The 26,087-nt window shown below is 32.0% G+C and overlaps 3 protein-coding genes across 6 annotated transcripts; 2 read left to right on the top strand and 1 right to left on the bottom strand.

Moving 5' to 3' along the window:
- Positions 1 to 250: 250 nt before the first annotated feature.
- On the top strand, positions 251 to 4,069 carry LOC109797021 (scarecrow-like protein 1). Its single transcript, XM_020356902.3, has 3 exons — positions 251 to 509; positions 1,907 to 1,977; positions 2,104 to 4,069. The coding sequence occupies exon 3, from the start codon at positions 2,111 to 2,113 to the stop codon at positions 3,896 to 3,898; it is 1,788 nt and encodes a 595-aa protein (XP_020212491.1). The 5' UTR covers positions 251 to 509; positions 1,907 to 1,977; positions 2,104 to 2,110; the 3' UTR covers positions 3,899 to 4,069.
- Positions 4,070 to 11,781: 7,712 nt separating this feature from the next.
- On the top strand, positions 11,782 to 13,553 carry LOC109797357 (uncharacterized). Its single transcript, XM_020357371.3, has 2 exons — positions 11,782 to 12,094; positions 12,979 to 13,553. Exons 1-2 carry the CDS (start codon positions 11,866 to 11,868, stop codon positions 13,296 to 13,298), a joined length of 549 nt encoding a protein of 182 aa, XP_020212960.1. The 5' UTR covers positions 11,782 to 11,865; the 3' UTR covers positions 13,299 to 13,553.
- Positions 13,554 to 13,698: 145 nt separating this feature from the next.
- On the bottom strand, positions 13,699 to 22,782 carry LOC109797355 (transcriptional corepressor SEUSS). Of its 4 annotated transcripts, none has more exons than XM_083077011.1 (11): positions 22,398 to 22,782; positions 21,768 to 21,953; positions 20,563 to 21,657; positions 20,356 to 20,475; positions 20,029 to 20,077; positions 19,636 to 19,850; positions 19,426 to 19,494; positions 19,027 to 19,124; positions 16,978 to 17,071; positions 16,280 to 16,349; positions 13,699 to 14,931 (listed from the first exon to the last, which is right to left on the bottom strand). In XM_083077011.1, the coding sequence occupies exons 3-11, from the start codon at positions 21,625 to 21,627 to the stop codon at positions 13,958 to 13,960; spliced, it is 2,754 nt and encodes a 917-aa protein (XP_082933137.1). In that variant the 5' UTR covers positions 21,628 to 21,657; positions 21,768 to 21,953; positions 22,398 to 22,782; the 3' UTR covers positions 13,699 to 13,957. The 4 variants fall into 4 exon arrangements, with proteins under 4 accessions (XP_082933137.1, XP_020212957.1, XP_020212959.1 ...); XM_020357368.3 differs by having other exon boundaries at positions 21,774 to 21,953; XM_020357370.3 differs by having other exon boundaries at positions 21,911 to 21,953.
- Between the last annotated feature and the right edge of the window lie 3,305 nt (positions 22,783 to 26,087).

Raw genomic sequence — 26,087 nt, 5'->3', positions numbered from 1 at the left:
TCGTTTTTTGAAGTCTTAAATTGCCAATTAGAAAAGCATATTTTTAAATTTAAATAAACATTTTAATATAATGTCAACATATTGTTAAAGAAATATAGAGTTTAAATTCCCCTGTTTTTTAATTAGGTTTCTGAATTCCTCATCCATTTTTTGGTCCAATCATTATGAGATACAAAGGTTGTTTTCTTCTTCATTCCTATACAGTTATATAACTGTGTATATATAGGTTCTCAAAGCTCCCTCTTGTTAATCTTGGCTTTTGTCTTATGTGTTGCATTTGGACCCACCTGAGCTCCTAATCCAACAACTTTTTTATTTAGAAAACAAACAATTGGTGGTGTTGTCATTTGGCTTGGCTATATCTCTCTGTCACTTGTCAAATACCTGTGCCAAATTTTCTTCTCCTACTAGACACAATTCTGAGCTTCATCCTCATCTGTCTTGGTTCAAAATGAAAGGGTAGAAAGACTGATATGGTCTGTCTATTTCTTAGTTTCTAATTGCACCAGGTACACTTCCTCCATGGGGTGATTGATCTTTAATTTCTACCTTCAGAATCTAGTTTAAAACTTTCTCCTTGTGGTATATGGTACTATCTGTTGTAGTCCTAGTAAACTGATCAGCAGCATATGATATGATACATGTTATACTATGATTCATGTGATTGTATGATTCCTGTGGTAATTCAATGTTCCAAGGAAGTTTTTAATTATCCCTTGTAGGTCTCTGTTCCCAAAGGTTTTGTTTAGGCTTTTCTGTTACTATCACCTGATCTCTATCTACTAGTATATTGGGCTGCAATTTCAAACAAGAATTGGGTTTTGGCAGGGAGTATTGTTTTCTTTGGTCTTAAAAATATGCTGTTTCTTTCATAGTGGATTTTGTTGCTGGGAGATTCTTCCGGCTAAGAAGTCAAATAAAGATATAGATGATATCCAAAGGGTTTTGTGCATGATTATCACTTTTATCCGAGTAATCAAACTGAATTGAAACCTAGTTGTTTCACGAGTCTCTTAATAATTAACATCTTGAATAGTATTTGCAGTAGGAGTTTCATTTTAATGTGATTTCTGGTTAGTGTTAATATATCATATTTGGAGAGCAAATGGTTTGCAAGGTTTAGACATTTTTATCTTCAATGTCTGAAGAATCATAGATCAATTTTGACTTTTTTGTTTATGGAGCATTTAATTTGATTTCAAGAATGCATTTTGTTATGAGGATTGGATTCTAGTATCTGCAGATAGAAGATCATAGTGTAAATGGAAAAATGGATATAAAGCACACAAGTGGTTTTTAATATTTATTTTACTTTTCCACCAAATACAGTGAGACCAGTGGCGACTATGTCAAGTATAAATGTATAATGGTCTTTGCTATGCTAAGGTGGAACTTTAACTGCCATGTCAACTCATGTTTGACTGAATCTAATAACTAACTTCTATTCGAAAAAAAAGTTTGAAATTCATTCTCTTGGTTGGCCAAGTGCATCATATTCAGTTCTCAAACAATTTCAATTTCAACCACGGTGGCTCGTCTGAGAATCAAGTAGCACCAAATTCTCTTTCCATTAAATATGATTAGTTCAACTTCATAGATGAGATAAGATACTAGCGCAAATTATGTAAGAGATGTGTATAATCTGAAGTAACCCTTATTTTTTACTGGTACAAAAAGTTTGTGAATTAAACATGGTGAACTATTTTTATCTGTTAACAGACTAACTGAGACCACAAAACTCAGTAGTGTATCTAGTACATATTTTTCATATTCATATAGATTAACCGTTCTACCAGAAAAGTTCATATAGTATCTAGTATATATTTTTCATATTCATAGAGATTAATAGTTGTACCTGAAAAGTTCATCTAAGTTTGTTTTCTACTCCTTTTGTTTCTCTCATCAGGGCGCAGTTATCCTAGAAGGTTCAACGAGATTACATCACTGAGTGACCCTACCTGTTTACTACTTCTCAAGGTGGGAAAGGAAAAAAAATTATGAATCTGGGTAGTTTTAATGTATTGCAGACTTTATTGCATTTGTTTCTGGCTAATACGTCAATGTTTCTTTACAGTCTAAAATTCTGTGTGAATTGTGTAACAGGTGAATCATGTCATTGGTTAGATCTGCTGATCTAGCTCCTACATCATATGAAAATGCTAAGCTCTACTCACTAAAGGGAACTGATGTTAGACCAGGCTTGTCCTCCCAAATTTTTGGTCCTGATAAGCATAGAAGCACATACATGACAGATACTTGCTCCCGCGAGAGTTATGAGAAGTACTTCCATGACTCACAAACAGAAGAACTGATAGAACCATCTAGTTCCAGCATCTCTGGAAGCTCAATTCACCCTGATGCAGCCTCTTCATACCAGCTCAGAGCTAGTTCAGGAGCTTCTATGGTTGCTAATAACCCATTTGATACTTCTTCCATGTCTACTAGGCATCATGGTGGTTATCGATCTAACTTTGGATCAGATTTGATGGAGAATGTTAGCCTGGATTCACGTGACAATGATGGTCAAATGAAATTAAAACTACAAGCATTGGAGAGGGCATTGCTTGATGATAGTGATGCTGAGGAGGAGGAGGAAGAGGAAGACATATTTGAGGCTACTCAAAGCATGGAAATAGACCCTGACATTGCTGAGTGGGCTGATTCCATGCAGAATATGCTGCTCCATGATTCACCAAAGGAGTACTCATCTTCAGATTCCAATATTAGCAGCATCAGCAGCACCAAAGAAACGTTACAAACTTTTCATAACCCCAAGCAACTGCTTTATGAATGTGCTATTGCACTTTCAGAAGGAAATGAAGAGGAAGGGTCATCTATGATAAACAATCTCCGGCAGATGGTCTCAATTCAGGGAGAGCCTTCTCAAAGAATTGCAGCCTACATGGTTGAGGGGCTTGCAGCTCGCCTCGCCGAATCCGGAAAAAGCATTTACAAAGCTCTGAGATGCAAGGAACCTCCTTCTTCAGACCGTCTAGCGGCAATGCAGATACTGTTTGAGGTTTGCCCTTGTTTCAAATTTGGATTTATTGCCGCTAACAATGCAATAACAGAAGCAGTGAAAGATGACATGAAGATTCATATAATAGACTTTGACATCAATCAAGGAAGTCAGTACATAAATCTAATTCAAACACTTGCTTCAAGGTCAAGTAAGCCACCCCATGTTAGATTGACAGGGGTTGATGACCCTGAGTCTGTGCAAAGATCTGTTGGAGGCCTAAAGATCATAGGACAAAGACTAGAGAAACTCGCAGAAGCACTTGGTTTGCCATTCGAGTTTCGAGCAGTGGCATCAAGGACTTCCATTGTCACCCCATCAATGCTCAATTGTAGACCTGGTGAAGCACTTGTGGTGAACTTTGCATTCCAGCTTCATCACATGCCTGATGAGAGTGTTTCAACGGTAAACGAACGCGACCAGCTTCTGCGCTTGGTGAAGAGCTTGAATCCAAAGCTTGTGACAGTTGTGGAGCAAGATGTGAACACAAACACTACCCCCTTCTTGCCTAGATTTGTTGAGGCCTACAATTACTACTCAGCTGTGTTTGAGTCTCTTGATGTGACTCTCCCTAGAGAAAGCCAGGACAGGATGAATGTTGAAAGGCAATGCTTAGCAAGGGACATTGTCAACGTTGTTGCATGCGAGGGCGAGGATCGGATTGAACGGTATGAGGTTGCAGGAAAATGGAGGGCAAGGATGACAATGGCTGGCTTCACTTCATCACCAATGAGCACAAATGTGACTGATGAAATCCGAAAACTCATTAAGGTGATGTATTGTGACAGGTACAAGATAAAGGAGGAAATGGGGGCACTTCATTTTGGTTGGGAAGACAAAAACTTGATTGTTGCCTCAGCTTGGAAGCTACCAAGATAATTAGTTATGTTAGGCCACAGACTCATTCTAGTATTGGTAATGTAGTGTTTGCTTGCTTGCTTGTTCAGTCTGTAGATTACTTCCGATATTCCTTTTGTAGTGTTTGTTTGCTTCTCCACATGTATACTAACGTGCAATCTTAAGCTAATAACGAATTTTCATTTTATGCAAGTGCTTTGCTTAACGTGGCTGTAGGACAAGGGAGCATAAAACAATGATGCTTATGCTTAAGCCGACAAATATTTCCAAATTTGATAATTTGTTAAAATAAAAGAAATCAAATGATTGATTGATATCTAAGCAACCTTCTAGTGTCGAGAAACCAACAACAACGTCCTGTTATGTACTAACCAAACAAAACAAGACATGCAATGAAACAAAAATATAAAGCATACCAAGGTTCCTATAGATGGTACATAGATACAGATACCCAAAAGGTGGAAAGTATTCCCCATAAAATTAAAAGCCCAAATTTCTTCACATAAGAAAAACAACCATTGAAAACATAAAAATTGTTACAGATAAATAATTATCTAAGTTTGTTTTTCTGTTAGATGATAGATGTGTTGACGGTTATATTCAGTTTTCAATCCTTTGAGAGTCTCTTTTGTAAATAAAAAAGCTCTGATACTATCTTAGAATAGTGGATCTAAATGATTTCTGAAAAACACACGAGACATTGAAAAGAGTGTCAAGCTGGCAGTACTCGCTTGAGTTCTGATCATTGCTCTGGGATCAAGTTTGATGTAAAGTTCCCTACAACGTTGACCCCAGAGAAACGAGCAGAACTCAAGCGAGTACTACCACCTTGACACTCTTTTCAATGTCTCGTGTGTTTTTTAGAAGCCATTTAGATCCATTATTCTAAGATGGTATCAGAGTTATCCTAGATTCTTAAAAATGGGTCACCTACCATTCATTAATACATGCACCATGGGCATGAGGGGGTATATTCAAGTCTCATCCAGCCACTTACCATTTATTGATACATGCACCATGGGCATGAGGGGGTGTATTCAAATCCCATCAATCCTAGTTCATTAAAAAAGAGGTGTATTGGAAAAAACACAAGTCTCACATCGACTAGAGATTAAGCAATTAAATAGTATATAAGTGGAAAACAACCCTCACCTTACAAGCCGGTTTTGTAAGGTTGAATTAGACTTAAATCTACTATTCTAAGAAAAATGAATATGATCACTCTGAAAATAAACTAAACAGACAAGCATTGTGGAATAGCAAATGCAAGCAAAGCCTAAAGAAAGTTTACATGTGATCCACAGATATTGTAGACTTGCAGCATTTCTTCTTGTTGTTGTCACAGTTGACAGATTGTATCCCATCTCTTATTGTCACCAAGCGCTACTTCTGAGACAATTTGTCAAGTATCAACTATGGTTTTATTTCTTATTTTTTGATTCGAAAGAGCAAACACGTTTTTAATTTGATGAACATCCTTTAGCAATGATGGGCCTATCTGAATTAGCTGAACCCAAAAATCCAACAATTCTAGCTTGAGATTTGTCTCGTTTTTGTTTCTGAACGTAAAACTTGAATGATATAATATAGGAGTTAATCACTTATATACTGTCAGTATAAAAATTTTTTACACTGATAACTAATTATATCTTTTAATTGTGTCATGTCACTGTTAAAAATAAATGTGTTTACAATGACATGACACAATTAAAAGATATAATTGGTTGCCAGTGTAAAAAAATTTTACACTAGCAGTGTATAGGTGATTAACTCATAATATATTTATAAATATAAAATTATTTAAATATACTAATATTTGTAATTATTTAATAATTTTAGTGTATCTATATCATAATTTTAAAAAATGGACTGAACCAACCGGTCAGATTGATTCGATCAAAACCATTCCTTAATTGATTTAATTGACTCAGAAAACTATTTACAAAAAATTGGTCGTCTAGAATCCGTCAAAATAGTAAAATCAATAAATAAATAAAAATCAGTCAAAGTGATTTTGAATCTGTCCAATTAATATTTAAAAAATTATAAATTAATAAATTAGAATAACTTCTTTTTAATACTTAAATATAATTGAATCATTTATATTAGTTTACAATTTTTAATGTCTTAATTTTTTATCATTTATATTATATTAATTTGATATTTTTTATTCTAGATGTAAACTTATTACTATTAATAGATATTGTTATATTTTATTAAAATTTAAACTTAAATATTATAATATATTTAGTTTAGGATTGGGAAAATATACTTTTAATTCATCTAAAAAATTTCAAATTGACTTTTGGTCTTCCAAATTTTTTTTATTATTAAATTAGTCCCTCAAAAATTATAACATAGTAAGGCCCATCCTTTTATAACTCAAATGTGATGGTGTCGTATATGACAAACGAAAATACATATGGAAAATGAAAAGAATACTAATCACTCTAAAAAAATTTAAATTCACTTTTGGTCCTCCAAATTTTTTTTTATTAAATGTTAAGAACTTATAAATAACATTTTATTTTAATTTTTAGTGTTATAAAATTATGATATTATATTCATTTAATATTATTTTTTATTATTAATGATAATAATTATTATTTTACTAATATTAGTTTGATCACAATTCAACTACGGTTAAATTATTGAACCTTGAACTAGTACATAGACTAATTTAATGACACTATCGCAAAAATATCATTTACTGGTGAACTTTCTATGTCAAGCGTTATTCACACAATATAGAAAGTAATGCAGTGACATACTTGTAATTGTACCAAAATTTTCTATGATGGGTGTTGATTTACCTAGCTATCATAGAATGTTGTTTTTATGATCGGCAAGTCAATACTCGTCATGAAAATTGTTGGTTAGGCTTTGATTCTACCCTTTCTATGACGGGTGTTAACTTATTTGATATAGAAAAAAAATTATATAACGAGTAAATCAACACTCAACATGAAAAAAAAAATCTATTATAGGTGAATTAACACCTATCATAGAAAGTCGTATAATTAAGATCCAAAGCGCGAATTTAGTTCACACTATCTTCTTGATATTGTTCCAACAACCCTACTCCTATTTTCATGCTTCATTCTCTCTAACAACCAAGAGCAACACAAACTCCACCTTCTCTGTTGACAACACATCCTCTATTATTTGCACACTTGATTGTAAGTTTTATAAGGTTTTTTATGTTCATTTATTTGTTGCAGTGTGTTGATTTGTTGTGGCATTGGAAATGAAATTTTGGGTGTTTAGGATTTGCTTTGTTGTTGCTCATTATTGATGAATATAGTTGTGCATGCTAGGTGCTTGACTAATTGTCTAGAACACTTGGCATGCATGAGATTATATTCATCAATAATGGACGTTGATTTGAGATTGATATGTGTTAATTTGGGTCTGTTGTAGGGATTGGTTTGACAATATTATAAGGTAGTTGTGAGTTTTTTTTTGGCACTTATAATGGGAGGTTGTTTTGGTGATTAATATGACTATTTTTGTGTTTAGTTACGAGCTTTTTTAGAATTCATTTAAGAGCTCTTTAGTAGCAATAATGGAGTTTTGTATTGTTCTTTTATAGTATGTTTGAACAATTTAACAAAATTTAGAAAATATTATATGTGTACATCTATAATGTACATAATTAAATAAACTCATAAACATAATTTGAGTTTATTTAACATTAAAATGTTTATTTTAGGTACCGATAAATTTAAATTAATTTAGGTATATATCCATAAATTTATATTATTTTAGGTACCATAAATTTATATTATTTTAGGTATCTATAAATTTTGGATTATTTTAGGTACTCATATAAATTTAGATTATTTTAGGTACCCATAGACAATATTTATTTAAATCAAATTTAAATTTATTATTGAGTTAGTTTAATTATATGTTTTAATTATATTATAGTTATCAAGATTGATCGATTGTAAATGAATCTTAGTTTCTTGTTTGAGATTGAATACAATGCTTACATAATTAATGTATAATCATTGTATTAAATATTAAATTTTCCATTTAAATAGTTTAAAATATATATATATCTCTCTGTGTCTGTGTGTGTCTCTGTGTCTCTGTGTCTCTGTGTCTCTGTGTCTCTGTGTCTCTGTGTCTCTATGTCTGTGTGTCTGTGTCTGTGTCTCTGTGTGTCTGTGTCTGTGTGTCTGTGTCTGTGTCTCTGTGTCTGTGTGTGTCTGTGTGTCTGTGTGTCTGTGTGTGTCTGTGTGTCTCTGTGTCTGTGTGTGTGTCTGTGTGTGTCTGTGTGTGTCTGTGTGTGTGTGTGTGTCTGTGTGTGTCTGTGTGTGTCTGCGTGTGCGTGTGCGTGTGCGTGTGCGTGCGTGTGTGTGTGCGTGTGCGTGTGTGTGTGTGTAAGTTAAGTTTCATTTTAAATTTGATAAGATTTCAATTGATTACATTTCTTATTAATCTTTGGGTACATACTTGATTGTGGTGAATTTGATATCACCACTTTCATTTTGTGTACTTAGCAACCAATAAAAAATGCTGTCAAAATTTTGTCAAATTTAATATATGAGACTTTACCTTTATGTATTAATCAAGTATAGAGTTATGTTTCCCAATAAGTAGAGTCACACTTATATTAAAAAATAAGGTTGATACAATTTATGTCGGATAAACACACTAATGAATTGGAGTTGAATAATTGTTCATGCACAATTGTTGAGTATAAGAATGTAGTGAAATAGTTTCTTCAATTTACTCAAAAGAATGTTAGAGACAATAATAAAAAATTCTACTAATATATATTTCATTAAAATAATTATATATATATATATATATATATATATATATATATATTAAAAATCATAATAATTTATAATATATAAAAATAGATTATAGGGATGGCATGTATCAACTATCAAGATATGTCACATCGTATGTTAAGTTTATAAGTCACGTAAATGACATATTTAGATAACTAAACATATGTTACGTAGTCACTAGATAGTAATAGAAAATATTTAAAAAGAAAATAAAATTATGAAGATCAAAATCATAAATATAAATATATATATATATATATATATATTCAAATTTGATTTTGTTTTACCTTTTTTAAATTTGATTATATTCATGAGAACTGAAAATATATTTAATTCAATTCACGATCCTTTAAATTGTTCTCTGCTTTAAATGAGCTAAATTAATGACTTCAACTTAACAAATAATTTTTTTTAGTTTGTTAATTACTACTATTTTTATTTGAGTGAGGAGCCCTTTCAAGTTATAAATATGTAAACTGTGCAGTGTGATTAGTAAATAATTTTATCTTAAATACATGATTTTAAGTTCAGTTGCTTTTCGTGTCTATAAAAAAATTTGTTGAAGGTCAATTTTTTAGAAAATATCTTGATCTACCAAAGATAAAAAGAAAAAACAAGTTATGAAAATGCGTCGTTAGTCCATGAGGGAATATGCACTTAAGGGATTGGAAAGATCGTTTAACAAGTACTTAAAAAATCACTAATTTCCTCAAATAAAAAAAAAATCATACCAAAATAATTGGAAATTAATTGCAACCAAATATCAACCTCAATAAACCCTAAAAAAATTATTAAAAACCCAAAAGAAATTGCTTATTTATGTAGGCTATTTGCGGCTACGTAGCAACATGACATGGTAATGTAATGTCAAACATCAAACAAATAGTAATCTACTTGAAATATATTCAATAATGCAGGTTGACATGTCGAAATTAGACTAATTTAACAAAGCTTTTTTTAACTCTTGATGAGTTAATGGTTAATTGCATTGCATTATATTCCTTTGACACCACTAGGGTTAACCTAGTGACTAGTAGTTGGAGAAAGGGGATGAGATAGATAAAAGTATGATGATTTAGGGTTGATCTTTATTGTGTTTGTTTTTGTAATTTTTTTATCTTAAAAAAAAAATTCCATCTGCCTTGTATACAATTCAACAAAATCTTTCTGTAAATTGTGAAATTATCATGTTAATCCACTATCGACAACTTGTAAAAAGCCTTGGACATTGGTTATCAATTAAGTTCACCCATTACAGATAAGGTCCTTCAACTTCCAATTTGTCTTCCCATGAAAGAGAATTTTTCATAAAAAGGAATGAGAGTATGAACCTTTCACTCTTATATGACTTGAGCAGAAAATTATTGAGTAGTTGTTTATATGTGAAGTGGACCACATCAGCTTTATGCTGCATTGTTGAGTGGTCTGGTCACAATCATTTGAGGAAGTTGAATTCGATGTACATTTTTCTAAATATCAGATATTTGCTTTTTGTATTCTTCAAGACAAGAATTCTGAAATTATTGGCCCCCTCTTATTATCATGCCTTGCTGCCAACAGCTTTAAGATCCAGTCAATTATTTTTCCATAAGAAGAACAGAACTGCAACTCCAAAATATATCATTATTATTAATAAAGATTTATACACCAATTACATGGAACAAGTTCAGAAAAATTGTTGTTGAATATAGTTAGTAACTTGGTATATATATAGATGATACGCTCTCAAGTTCTTGATAGACATGACATGAGATACACACATTCATGTCGAACTTACAAAGATCAAAGGATGCTATATATATACTCGTGGCTTGATGGATGTTCATTGTTCATAAATAATAAGTGGAATGAAAACTGTGAGTGTGGATTGGTAGATTCTGATCTTAACTTAGGTCTTGAGTCCTGACATTGCATTCCCGCATTTCAATTGACAACCACACGATCTCGTGGAGGTGAAATCACATAAATTCTAAAAAATTATTTTTTTTGAAGTGTTATGCAAACAATTATTTAAAACATGTGACCGGTTTTCAATTTTTTTTTTTTTTTTTTTTTTTGCATTTGTATGAGTATGTAAATGACATTCTACCATTATTATCCTATAATGTTGATAATAATAAGAAGGAAAAGAAACATAATTTAGTTTTTTATATTCTCTTAAAAAAATTGTATAATCATGTATTGTTAATAATAATAAAAATTATGTAATAGATAATATTTTGTTTAACATGACATTATGTTTCTAAAGATATTATTAATTTTAAAATATATGTTATAAAGTAGAATATCTTAACTTAATTTTTTATTTATTTTATTCTTAAATTTGTTAAGATGGTAGTTATGTCAAAAAAGATTAAGATGATACATTAAAAAGTTAGGTTAGTTGGTGCAGTCTTGTTAGGGTTAATTTAAATTCAAAGAAAATAATCCAATAGAAATTTCAAACTGATAAAAGTAAGAATAAACCTATCACAGTCCATCTTTATTACCCCTTGCAAAAGTTGAGATTGAAAAATTAAAAGTCCTAACAAAAAAAAAATGGAGTAAAATATTACTTGAATTCTTAAAAATGTATGTTCCTAACACTTTTGTAAAATAAGAAAATTTTGAATAAGTGTTCAAATCTCTTATTCTTTCATTTATCTTCCTAAACTTAATCCCATATTGTTATTTTAACCCTTAAATATATTATTTTGAACACACTTTTTTGAATTTTTGGATTAAAATGAGTAAAAAATTGAATTTTCATGCTTTAAGGAATCAATGTGCTTATGACATCTACTTTCAAGAATCAAAATAGAGTTTTACCCAAAAAGAAAAGAAGAATTAGAATACTTTAGTCAAATATAATATATATATATATATATATATATAGGTTTTTTTATTTCTTACTTTTGGGTAGTTACTTAATGCTCGCCACCGTTTCTGGTTTTTGAGAATTTTGGACTAAGTTGTACTTTTTAGTGGGATAAAAAAGTTGAGAGATTTGAAACATAAATGACATCCACATGAATTTGAGCTTTCTTAGAACCTCACAATCTTGTAATAATATCCACATGAGGAGATACTGCATAATCAAACCAAATAAATTGAAAACCAGCACAGGGCAGGTGCTTATCCACAAGTATAAGAGTGCATTCATTTTCCACACTGTTTGTCTAACTAAAGTTACACAAAAGCAACATGGCCATGGAGAACTGTTTAAGACTAACCACTGTAGCCACAACCACACCCCAATGCCTCTCTCCATTCTTTCCAACTTCAAGGGAAAAGCTTGTTTTCCCAACTCAAACAGGTTTCAAGAAATCCATGCTAAACTCAAAAGTGTCATACCCATCATCTCTTTATTCAACTGGTGCTACCTACAAAAAATCCCGTTTTGTTTGCAAAGCTCGTGAAGCAGTAAATGAAGGTAATTAACTAATTATCCACCAATTTGCTAGTCTCCCCCATTAGCTTTTTTTAATTCATAGGAATTACAATGACAATCACAGGATCTAAATCTAAAATTATGTAAATATTATTCCAACTCTTACCATTAAGCTGATTAAAATGGCCCGTCTTCCCATTTGCTTGATATTGTACTAAAATTATGCTGGAATAAATTTCTCGATAAATATTTATAAAAATATTAAATAAATAAAAATTCTCCCATAATACGAAATTAATTTGTGCACAAATTAAAATAAATTTTAAAATTAAGTAAATGATAAAAAATTCTATAATTTCAACTTGTGGAAACAACTTGGTTTTTTATGATTTTTCCTATTTATAAAGAAGTTTAGTAGAGCCTGCATAACTTTTTTATGACATGGTTTTCCAGTTTAAGTCTTCATTATGAAATCCAGACACCCTTAAAATGATGTGAAGTAGTAGTAGAAGGTATTAACCTGGATACTCTGGTTTCAAAATTTTCAACAGAACGTGTTAAGCTAGACTTATACTGAACTTTGCATTACAATTCAAACTAGTGGCATGCGCTTTGAGAAGAGCGCCAAAACAAATTACAACTTCACGTACACTCAGGAATGTCATGGCAGTGCCTGATTTCATGCATACATTTTTGTGGCCATGTACATGCATGTATAAAGTAGCAGAATTATTTTCTAATTTCTTCTTGAAATTAATGTACAAGTTTGTTTGTTTCCTTGTACTGAATTCTGAATTTGTTTTCCCTTAGTGAATAAGAACATTTACGTAGTTGTTCTAGACCACACTAGCTTTAACTTTTAAGTGACTTAACCCTCTATGTGGTGTCTTGTCTGATGAAATAATACATATGCTCAAACTTGGCAGTTAAAGTAGTGAATGACTCAAGCTGGAACAACCTTGTCATTGCAAGTGATACCCCCGTGCTTGTGGAATTTTGGGCACCATGGTGTGGGCCATGCAGGATGATAGCACCTGTTATCGATGAGTTAGCGAAGGAATATGCTGGAAAAATTGCATGCTACAAGCTCAACACAGATGATTCTCCAAACACAGCAACACAGTACGGCATCAGAAGCATACCAACAGTTCTGTTCTTCAAGAATGGAGAGAAAAAAGAAAGCATAATTGGTGCAGTTCCTAAGTCTACTCTGTCAGCAACAGTGGAAAAATACGTTGATTCATAAACTGAGAAAATGATAATAGTGGCCTGCATTACAATGCCAAAAATGAAAGGACGGGAATGAGAGAAGTGATATTACTGACGCTGCAAATTTCATTCTCTTCCATTTTTTTCCATGCCATATATGGCTGTTTATTAGTTTAAGGACCATCTTTTCATCTATAGTTTGACACATGAAGTAATACTTGTACCCTTTTTTTTCATTTTGTAAAGGTTACATTGGATAAACAGACTTCATTCAATGTTTGAATGTTGATTACTTCCTTGTGCAAAGGAACTTTAAATTGATCATTGTTTGGGACAATATCTAACTATTCCCCCAACAAACAGTTGCTTTTTGTATTCCAAAACTTGTCACCTTCCTCGTGTGAGTATATCAAGGATGATGAGTTTGTGAAAGCTCATAAGAAAGAAAAATTAATATAAAAAGTTACACTTGAATTCACAAGAAAAATCAGCCCCATCAGCCTCACAACCAGCCAACAAATTTTCATTTCTTATATAGAGAATCATATATTGGCACAGTGGCCTATGCCCTATCACTACCCAACCCAAATAAATACTTTCTGCCATCAAGGGCCGAAGGCAATACCATTGCAGCATTGCTCATGTTGCATGAGCAGCTGTCAAGAACCACAACATTCATACCATCTACAAAGGCTCTCAAGGAGAAGGTTTCCAATCAAATTGAAGATTATTAAAACCATTTACTGCCCCTAGCCCACTAAGTAGTTGGTTTGACAAATCCTGTTGATGATTCATAGCTTGATCGCGAGCAAGAGATGCCATTCCTCCCCTTCCGTTCATGATTGAATTATTTACCATAGCAGTTCTGATTCCATTAGGCATAGTGGATTGACCAAGACCCATTGTGCCATAACCACCAACCCCAACGCCGGAATTACTGTTCAGTGCACCATTACCCACCAAGCCATTGCCACCATTGAGGCCTGTATTGGCACCCACTGGCAAAATACCATTTACATTCTTCACGTCATTTCCTAGAGATCCAACGCCAACCATTCCACCTGCGCCACTAATCTGGGAGGACATCATCATCTCATGTATGATTTTCTGGACTGAGCTCTGGGCATCACTAGGGTCAGGTTCACCAGAAATAGATGGCTGTTGCTGTTGCTGTTGCATGGAAATATTAGCTGGTGAATTTGTAGTACTCATGTGATTGGCAGATGTTAAAGCAGGGTGAGATGCTTGTGGGGGGTTGTTCGAAGAGGATGGTGCTGGTGATTGAAAAGAGGATGAGTTTGGCTGGGCCTGTGGCACTGTATTGGAGGAACCTGGGGATGGAATCTGAACAGAATTACCTCCATATGGACTGCTTGCATTGTTCATTGAATTTTGTTGTCTAGAATTCATCGAGTTCTGGTGGAGAAGTCCAACAATAGTGCTTGTGGTGGTAGATGTGGATGCTGCATTGACAGAGTTATTTACACTAACCATACCATTGCTAGAAGCTATTTGCATGGCAGCAGCTTGTACTGAGTTTTGATCACCATTTGAGTTATGAGCCACCATTTGTTGTTGCTGTTGCTGCTGTAATTGTTCTTCATGCTGTTGTGCTTGACTACGAGGTCCCGATGAACCACTTGTTCTCCGAGGGAATTTTGCTAAGCTCTCTAAGAGTTGACAAAAAATAAAGAAAAGAAATTCCATTATACACTCTTATCATGATCAAACAGCAGGCAAAAATTATTAATATTAGAAAACAATATTTCCATAACAAGAAAAAAAAATCCACCATTTTAGTTTATCTCTAAACTTTCCTCTAGTTATGTAATATGAAAAATTACAGAACAATAATGGACTGAGTTATAAGTCATTTTCCCAACTAGGTACAGAGATCAAAGATATAACTGCAGAAATGGTTGCCCATAAAAACAATGTCATGTAAAAAATGATTCCATACTTGGGACAGAAAAAAGCACAATATAGAAAAGTTTTGCTCCTAAAAGAAGTTCAGTCAACTTTCATCAGCATCTTGACCTCAAACCTACCCATTAATAACCTTCCTGTCCGCAAATATTAAATGAGTGATTAATTACACATCCTTGACCTCCAAATAGACATGAGGGTATCCAAATATTAGAACACATCAAAGATATTCCAGGCTACAGAAAATGGATTTAAGTACAAAGTAAAACAGATAATAAAAGGAGATGTGTTTCCTCCCAAAAATTAGTTTCAACTCTCAAGTAGTAATAGCCTAATAGGTAAGCCCCAACAAATAAATCATTAGGGGAAGCATTATGAACTCTTAATTGTCCGCTCTCGATTCCCTTCAATATCTTTTTTTTTTTTTTATCATTATTGGCATACTCATAGCAACCACATCTTCCAAAGCAGAAGACCTTGAGAAACTACATTGCAATTTCTGTAAATATCTATAAATCAGTTGGACAGTGTATGCACAAATTAGCTATTCCTTCATAGTTAAGTAACCTAGGAAATTTGTTTCCTTCTCTCCCAACTATAAATAAAAGGCATAAATTGCATGCCACTCAACAAGACTGGATTCCATCTCACATAACTTCCAAACTATACACTTTTGTTAAACTTTAATAAATCTTCAATAGAATCCATTTTAACATTTAACAAATACACAGTGGTTGAACAACTTGAGGCTCCAAGACCAAGTCTTTAACCAGATCATGAACAATCTTCAATCCGGGTATCTTTAAGACCCTACTTTCATCAAAAGCAGCTGCATCTGGAACTAATTCCACTACTGGACCTAGCTTAGAAAGGTTGGATGCAAGCTACCCAAATATCAACCATGTAGGATAATGTTGAGAGAAAAATAATATCCAAAAACAATTTCTAAACAGTGCTCATTTTTATTAGAAATGGCAAATAAACATTGGAACACTAAAAGGAACAGCTGTTCTATTTTTAATAAATCATTATTCATACACATTAATATCCAAACTTGCAAATAAAGAATAATCAAGTAAATAATTAACTTACCCATAGGTCCAGTTCCAGTTTCTCTGCTGTAATCTATCAAGTCTTTCATACTATTTACCACTTCTGATATCTGCAATATCAAAAATGAAACAATAAACTAAGTTTGTTCACTTTGTTATATTCACTTTATTTATGAATAGAGTTCAATGGAGATTATCCTCCTAATGAAATTCATTTTTTTCTGATAAATGTATCATTTACTCTTATATACAGAATCTATACCCAAAAATAAACGATGAACTTTTTTTCTCTTTTTGGTCAAATAGCCATAATTCCTGATTTATTTTTCCCTTGATAATCACACTTCCAAAAATTATAAAAAGCCTATTATTTACCAAAACAGAAAAACACCACCAAACATCAGCCAGCGATTACTGCACCCCAACTCCCAAGTCCCCTCTATGGAAATTTTATTACAAACATGAATATTCAGTCACATTGAGAGAAACAACCAATTAAGGTTTCCCTATTCAAACAACCAAGGAAAGTGGGGTGTTCTGTTCAAAAATTTCACAAAATAGTATTTCAACATACAGGGATATGATGGTAAAACAACACACATAATAGTTCCAGAAAAAGAAACCAAGTGCAATTTGTAACATTAAAAGGAAATAAATGCATAATTTCCAACAGAAAGGCAAATTAAGATTAAACATTGCAAATATGTGGTATGCAATTTCTCAAAAAGGGAACACTACCTGTAGGCAGCGCACATATCTCTTCGTATATCCTAAATCATTAACCAATGGTACTTCTAAGGCTTTAGCCAACTGACGGGCTGATGCAACAAACCTGGAAAAGAAGCACATAAAGTTATTAAAAGAAAAAACAGAAACCTTCATAAAAAGTAAACCTAATTAAGTTAGACCAAAAAGAGATCAAGAAAAAGAACAGTGCAATCTTAAAGGGTAGACAGTAGACGCAACCAACAGAAAACAGAATATACAAAAATAGGAAATGCTGTGCAAAGCATGTAACACATCCCTGAATGCTGTGACAATGAGACTCACATGCAAAGCCATCACTACTCCTCACAGCAGCAAACACCAAATCCAGACCTCACATATTAACCAAGGGAGAAGATTTTCATTGAGAATGAAAACAAAATCAAAATATACAAAATTATATGCTAGAAATGGATCAAGCATAACTCACTTCGAAAAGCTAACTAAAGGGAGGAGGATTGCCCAACTCTTATTCAGAGTATCCTGGCCATATTCCCAGCCAATGTGAGACATCTAAACACTATTTTTCAAGAAAACAGATCACCAAGGTATCTTATATACAAGAGGATCGACAACCAAAATGGTCAAGAAACTAAAGAGTGGAACAAATTGCAAACTACATTTTACTAAGAGCATCTCCAATCCCAAACCCATCCATTGGTTCTTAACCTACTTTCACTGGACCTCAAATTGCCTCATCATATTTAAGAATGTTTGTGTAACTTTTTACTCCAAAGGTGGACTTTCAAAGAACTTAAAAAGGGTCCCACATCTTCATATTTTTTTTATATTTATTATTATTATTATTATTATTATAAGATAATAAACCATTTATATTTTAATTTTGAAATAATAAATTTACCAAAAAAGCATTTCAATAATTTTTTCATAATAATTTTGTCGTCAAAAAATATATTAATAATTTAGAAATATTTTACAAGCCTCAAAAAAATTAAAAGGGAAGCTAAAAAGCAAACTAAACAAAAAGTTTCAGATTTATACAGCAAAGATTAAAACTAGTACCAGTCACTCGGGCATTAAAAACTTGCCTGAAAGAATGTTAAAAAAGTCACAAACATTAACACAGAAAACGATAAAAATAATTACAATCCCCACATAAAGAAAACACATCACAACAACACAGATTAGTCACACCCAAATCATGAACAAAATACAAAACACAAATCAGTCAGTGAATCGCTCAAATCAATTGTTAGGTTGCAAAAAATGGAAAATCGAGATCTGAGGACAGCAAAGGCAGCAGATTAGAAGCTACAGGAGAAGTGGAGGGGAAGGTCATCAAAATGGCTTCAGAGGAGAAGTGAATAGTGGAGAAGAAGGTAAATGATAGCTATATCCCTAAAATTGAATCTGAAAAATACAAAACACACAAATCGAGAAAAAAATACAAAACACATATTGAGAACAAGTGAATAGTCACACTCACACGCCTAAATCAAGAAAGAGGAAAAATGCAAAACACAAATCAGTCAGCGAATTGCTCAAATCCATTTCAAGATTGCGGAAAATGAAAATTTAAGATTTGAGAACAGCAATGGCAGCATCACAGCAGGGAATAAGCCAGTGGAGGAGAAGATCATTGAAACAGCTCCAGCAGAGAAGGTAAATGATAGTTATTTTCCAATAGTTGAATCTGAAACTAAAAAAATGCTTTTTAATGACAAGAACGCAGTTCTTATGTAAGAACCATTCTTACACATGGAGTCCAACTTGTTGAGCTCCAATGAGAAAATCTAGAAAGAACTGATTCTTAATTGTAAGAGCAGTATAGAAGCAACTCCCATTGGAGTTGCTTCTAAAGGAGATAAGCATGGTAAAACATTCATATGAATCCCTATTCAAAAGGAAGTCATGGCCCTTTCCACAGTCTTGCAATAAGAAAGTTACTAGATAATAAACACGCATAATAATCAAGTTTTAAAGAAAGCATGCATCAGTAAAAATAGAAAATTGATAAGACTCAAAAATTAACATAAAAAATAAATGGAAAAACGGGCTTACATATTGCAATTATTTTGTAGTTCTGGAACAGATACATTGGGTGTTGCATTTTGAGTAAAAGCCTGGTATTTTTGAGCAACCGCTACAAGTTGACTAACCTGTATATAATAATAATAATAATAATGATAAGATAATAAATAACCATAATGTAATATCTAAAATGCATATAAAATCAGTGATACAATAGGCATTCCTAACAAAATAATAATCACAATACTAGGCAACAAAACCAGGAATCCATAGATCCTAGCAAACATCTCATCAAATGACAATCTCAAAACTTACAGTGGACCTACAGTGGTGGATATTTAAACATCTCATCAAGTATGTTTGTCTATGTAAACAGAGCATTTAATAGTTATAATTACAAAGTCCTCTCATAATTCAATTACTGTCAACCTGTGGTATTAACAATCTCCTGGGGATGAGCTCCTCATGGCGCCGAGCACAAAATTCCCAAGAACATATCTGCAATTGAAATAACAAACAAGAGATGTCAATTAATCTTTCTTTCATTATTTCATATAAAGAAAGTCAAAAAACACAATAACATATGAGCATTTTTCATTTAATATTTTGAATGTTAATATTTCTATTTCTATATATAACCTTCAGGTCTGGAGAGAAAACTATTCGGAGTTGACCATCACGAACAACACGAAGTTGCTCAAAAACACTTTCTTGTATTGCTTTTGCATAATCTAGAACAATCTGACCAGAAGAATTATGATATTCGCGAGGCATGTCAACATAAAGAAGTTCTTCCAAAGTACCACTTTCATACTTTATCTTGAAAAGCCGGGGAAGAACCTCGACAGTTGCTTCTGGAAAAAAAAAACAAAAAAACAAAAAAAAAACATTCAGAAAGAGAAAAGCACAACACAATCACATTTGCATATATTTGACAAATATTTTAAGATGCCAACATTCAAACAGTGAAGAACCAAAAATAGACTAAACAAGGAAATGCAGAAAAAATAATCCCAAAAAAACAAAACTTACCAAATCCACGGCCAGGCTTGCGATTACATATTTCACAGTGCCATACATCCTGAAAATATTTAAAGAATTCATCCTTTAGGTTAAACTAGAGTTTAGCATCAATTGAACAACTATATGAGGTTCCTGGAATAGCAGAAACCATTCACAGCTACATTTAAGGCAATAGTTACTCACGTCCTGAGACATTACAATATGGCAATTGAAACAACAAAATCCAGATGCCAATTATAGTTCAATCAATCATGCAAATAGATAATTAATTCAATAACTTAGATAAGGTTATACAGGATTCAGAATTAGTTTATTAGGTTTTCTCTAGGAACAGACCTGAGGGAAAACTCCAGTTGGTTGTCTTACACTTCCATACATAGAAACACACCATTTTTTCTTGGCATTAGGAGCAAAATATTCAGCAACAAACTTTCTCCAGAACTCAATATTGTTATCCTACATAAAATCAGTGTGAAAATATCTCTTAATAAGACATGTGATATGCACACATCAAACAAGGTCAATATATAGATTGGTTCTTACTTCAGGTCTATGTTGTTGCTGATACATGTAATGTGTCAGCCGCCTAGCACACATCCCCGGTTCATACACTGGTTTCACAGGAGATCTCATTGGCATATTCTGCTGTTGAAATTGCTGTGGTAGTTGGGACCGTTGCTGAGGCATTGCCTTCAAGAGTTGTTGCTGCTGGTGTTGTTGTTGCAACTGTAAAAGCCTGTGGTGGCGCAAAAGATTGATTTGGGCAGCAGCAGCCTGAGGTGATTGACTTGACATGTGAAGGAGCTGTTGTTGTTGTTGTTGTTGTTGTTGCTGCTGCTGCTGCTGCTGCTGTTGTTGTTGTTGCTGTTGCTGCAAAAATAATGGTTGATCAGAATGTTGGGGCTCCATTTTAACAGGTCCCAATGTTCTCATTGTCTGCATTTGTTGTGGTTCCAATTTCACTGAAGCAAGATTCCTCAATGGTTGCAACTGCTGCTGCTGTCCAAGTTGATCATTGCTTACTTGGGGCTCTAGCTTTACTGGTCCCATACCACCAATCCCTCCTCGAATTGATTGAAGATGCTGCTGTGGCTGTGGCTGATGCTGTGTATTCAGAGGAGCAGAGAACTGTTGCATTGACTGCTGACCATGTTGGAAATTTTGAGGTTCAAGCTGTTGGGAATGCTGTTGATCTGGCATCAACTGGTTACTAGAAGGGTTTGAAAATTGCTGACCCTGACCTTGGCCAGAGGAACCAGCATTTACTATATTTGACTGTACAAACGTTGACGAAGAATTATTGAAGCTCATTCCATTGCCAACGCTGGAAAGTGGATCTGTTTCAGCTCCAGTATCAATCCCTCCACGCTGGCTACTTCCTGGAACTCCAATTGGGAAAGACTGATTCAGTATGGAACTAACATTGGACATATTTCCTAGAATGTTCATGTTGTTGAATTGAGTGCGCGGCGACACAAGTGAAGGGAAAGACGTCTGCGACGGCATGGGACCCCCTTGATTTCCTAACATCCCTGAATTCGATCTCAAAAGAGAGGGTGAAACAGACTGGGCACCACCAATGGGAGTGGGTGGCCCCGGAGGCACCATCTTTAGACACCGCGGTCTTCAAGCAGTCACCTAAGCATAACAACTAAGTTACATAAACACGAGTTCAACAAACTACACAATTACACAACAGCTTGGGAGAAACTGGGCACATTCACAATGCTCAACCCATAAAGTAGTACATCTACCCAAAGTTCAAGGCCAAAGTCTTCACTGTGATCCAACATAAGCATATGGTATTGAGTTTTACCAAACACAAGCCATACACCAAAGAAAACCCAAAGCAAGAAACATTCTTTGATTCTGAACATTACAATTGCGCTACCTCCCTTAAATGAGCAACCTCCAAACAGCTTTGGCATGAATCTCTGTACAACACGTGACTTCTCAGATCCAACCCATCAACCAGCGCACACAATAATAGCCAATAAACAAATAAAAAGAAGGGGGAAAATCACACTAAACCAAAAATAAAACAAAAATAAAATTAAAATAAATTAAAAGAAAAACATGAATCAAATTAAGACACACATCTCGCACAAAAATCATTAAAACCCCAAAAAACCACTTCAAAATTACCATTTTTCAAAAAGTTCCAGCTCAATTGAAAAAGAAAAAAATAAAGTGCAAGACATAAACTTCATCAAAGAGGTGAAAAAAACAGCAGCCGATCGAACCGCAGCTGAAGCGAATCAACGATCCAGAGCTACAAATGAGACAAATGGGGTGCAGTAATTGAAGAAAACAGAGACAGAAACATAGGCGAAAGGGTCAAACGTTAGAAGCGTCACGTTAAACTAGCCATGACTCACCGCGAGTTGAAAATTGCGAAATTGAACAGTGACAGAATCTGGGAACTGATCAACGAACTGAGAAGGGACGAAAAGACTCAAACTTTCTACTTGAATTCGCATCCACTGAGAGTGTGCCTAGGGTTTTGTCAGTGCAAGAGCAGCATCGTGTTTAATCGCAAGTGAAAGGCACTACAGTTGCTGCTACTTCATGCTGAGTTTCTAGAGAGAGAAAGTAGAGAGAGAAAGGGTCATTGCGGACGTCAAGATTGTATTCGATCTGATTGAATTTTCTTCATTCCTTGGTCCTTTCTTTTCGCTTCTATTCTCTCTCTCTCAATACATCATACATGAAGTCAAATCCCATTCTACTTCTCTGCGCCTCTATTATGCACATGCACCATGTTCATGTTGTTTATCATGACTCATCATCATGTTATCTCATATCTCTCTGCACCAGTATCATTATCCCTAGCTCATAGGATTAGTTTCTGCAATTACGGATATGCCCTTTCTTTATTCTCTTATTTATAAAACTAACCCCCTCTTCCATCTTTAATTGCTGTCCTGCGTATGCGTGTACCAATTAGGTGTGATAATAGGTTTCAACTAACCTCCTTAAACCTTAGACCAAATTAATTTAGTCAATGTCTTTTTTAATTTATTTCCATACTTGTATTTTTCTTTTCAATGTATATCATATATATAAAGATGATACTTTTTCTTAATTTCATACTTTTTTATATATTTATACTTTATTATTATTTTTTATTATTATTATCATATCTTTTAAAAATAAAATAGAAGAAAAAAAATATATATACAAAAAAATTTATTATCCACTTATCAATAATAATTTCCAACTTATTTGTAATTATTTTTATTTCCATTTTTGTTTAATATATAATTTATTTTTTTATTTATATATTATTTGACTTTATTTATATGATATAATTTTTATTATATTATTCTCATATAAAATTGATAGAGTACGAACCACTTTTTTTTCATTGGTATAAATTATATTAAAATTAAAATTTTGTAATAAATAAGTCTTTTAAACATATAAATTATATTTTATATTTATGATAAATTAACATTTTAATGTATATAATGAATAGAGTAAAATATTTATTTTTATAATTAAAATTTATAATAAATAAATATTTTAAAAATATTATATATATATATATATGTATTAGAATAGTTATCTAAAGAGACATTATTTAACAATAGTACATTTTTAGGAAGTTTTTCTTTAAAAACAATTCCTTAAAATATAATATAATTTATGTGTAAAAAAATATTTGTTTATTATATTATTTAGTTACATAAAATAAATATTTATCTTATTCACCATAGGATGTAAGATAATAGTTTATATAAAAGAGAAGGTAAAAGATAATTTATGTTGAGATTGAAATACCGAATTCTTTAACGATTGATAAATTTTTTTAAAAAAAAGACTAAAGTATAATTTAAAAATAAAGATAAAAAATGATATTTTAAAAAAATTAAAGGCACAGAAAAAAAAAATACTCTAGTCGAAAATAAAAAATTAAAAAAAAATTAAAAAAAAACTCATAAAAATGTTCTTCTTAGGTAATAATCCCTAAAAAAAATCTCATTCGAAATAAATATTATAATTTATATCAATTTCTATGTATTAAATATGAATTACTAACCACTAGGGCTAGTCTAGTGGTTGAGTAGGGAGAGGTTGGGATAGTTAGAAGCATGAATACTTAGGTTCAATCTTTATTGTGACTATTTTTGTAATCTTTCCTATCCTTACCAAAAAAAGAATACGAACTACTATGTAATATACATGTTACGGGTTAAAATACTATTTTATTTTAAATATTTATAAAAAAAAAAATTATAGGTACCACACAATAAGATGATATTATTAACAATCATGAGCAACACTAAGAAGGTCAATTAACCTTTTAATAAAAAATAAATTGTTATAATTGATCATATGATAACCATAATTAAAAATAATAGTTCTAAATTTTATAGGGATGAAAAAAGATATAGGAACCAAAACCAAAATTTAATCATTTTACATTAATTAAAACATATGTAAATTTATTTTTAAACATATAAATTATATTTTAGATTTAAGATAAATAATTACTATTGAGGTACAAGATTGTTTTTAATTATTGATAATTTATTTTAAAATATAAAAATTTAATACATAAATAATTATGATAAATAAAAATTAAGTTAGATAAGAGATTATAAGGATCCTAAAAATATTCTCATCAAATAATAAGCTCTAAAAACATTATTACACAAGATAACCGTTCGTGTTTAACATATAAGAATTGATAAAAATCTAATTCATAATTAAATATTATAAAAAAAATTAAATTAGATAAAAAGTTATAAAAAAATTATAAAAATACTCTCATAATAAACTCAAAATATTTTATAATTTATAATAAATACATATTTTAAAATTTGTAAAATGTAAAAATTTAATTTATAAGCAGTAATTTGAAATGGCAAAGAGATTTTTATTTTCTTAATTACATAGGTATGTGAATGCATTCCTAGTGAGAAAGACGGTATAAATAATTTTTAATTGAGATTAAAAATAGTGAATCACTCTTCATGTTAGTTATTATAATTTATCGGTAGGTTGAGTTATTTTATGTCTTTGTATATTTTATTTAAAAAATAAAATAAGATATAAAAAAATAAGAAAATGAACTCAATATAATAATATTGTAGTAATACATGTTAACAATAAAAGAGATTTTTTTATTTTGCATTTATTTTTATCTTTCTCATTTTTCACTTAATAACCGTAGATAACATCTAATAACTATTAGGATAAATTTATTACTTTTCTATTTTTTAGCGGTTTTTTCCCACTAGTAACAATATTAAAAGAGTTGATTCGATTTATGTAAGAATAATTAAGAATAATGATAAATAAAGGGAAGTTACATTTATTAAAGGGTGAATGTCTTAAGAAAATTATAAACCAAAAATTGGTATTCTTTTTATCTTTGTTAGAATTATAAATTATAAATTATGAGTTTAACTCAATCTTACAAAATCAGTTTGTAAACCGTGAATTATTCTCACTTATAAATTTTTTATTTATCTTACCTCTAATTGGTGTAAAATTTAGATTTTTTCAATAAATCTTCTCTCATTTAGTAGGGGTGGCAAAATGAGTCAGTCTAACCCATTTAAGCTCACCCACCCGTTGGTCCGTAAAAACTAAGTTGGGTCAAGTCGGCTCGTCAAATGAAAACAAGTTAGACATCCTAACTTGCTCCGCCTAGCTGGCAGCCAAAAAAAAATTAAAATGAGTCAGACTAACCCATTTAAGCTCACACACCTGTTGGTCTATAAAAACTAAGTTGGGTCAAGTCGGCTCGTCAAATGAAAACAGGTTAGACATCCTAACTTGCTCCGCCTAGCAGGTCAGCCAAAAAAAATTTTAAAAAAATTGTAATTTTTTTAGGTACTCCTTCCAACATATTTATTTCTCATTTTCTAAAAGAGCTAAAGAAATTAATGTATCTAAATAATAAAAATAAATTTCAAGTTACAACATATTTGATTTAATTTATTATATAATAAATATCAAATTTGCCACATTATAAAATAGATATGTAATTGTAACAACAACAATAGTAGTAGTAGTAGTAATAATAGTAATAATAATAATAATAATAATAATAATAA

This window comes from Cajanus cajan, chromosome 6 (genome assembly GCF_000230855.2).
Source record: "Cajanus cajan strain Asha chromosome 6, NIPB_CcT2T_4, whole genome shotgun sequence".
Classification (NCBI taxonomy): Eukaryota; Viridiplantae; Streptophyta; class Magnoliopsida; order Fabales; family Fabaceae; genus Cajanus; species Cajanus cajan.
Note: the sequence above shows the minus strand (reverse complement) of the source record. Positions and strands in the feature narration are given on the sequence as shown.

Coding starts and splice junctions, on each gene's coding strand:
- LOC109797021 (XM_020356902.3), top strand. CDS start 2,111: ATGTCATTGGTTAGATCTGCTGATCTAGCTCCTACATCATATGAAAAT.
- LOC109797357 (XM_020357371.3), top strand. CDS start 11,866: ATGGCCATGGAGAACTGTTTAAGACTAACCACTGTAGCCACAACCACA. Junction 12,095..12,978: donor TCGTGAAGCAGTAAATGAAG/GTAATTAACTAA, acceptor CAAACTTGGCAG/TTAAAGTAGTGAATGACTCA.
- LOC109797355 (XM_083077011.1), bottom strand. CDS start 21,627: ATGGTGCCTCCGGGGCCACCCACTCCCATTGGTGGTGCCCAGTCTGTT. Junction 20,078..20,355: donor CAACTGGAGTTTTCCCTCAG/GTCTGTTCCTAG, acceptor AAATATTTTCAG/GATGTATGGCACTGTGAAAT. Junction 17,072..19,026: donor CTACAAAATAATTGCAATAT/GTAAGCCCGTTT, acceptor CTTCTTTTCCAG/GTTTGTTGCATCAGCCCGTC.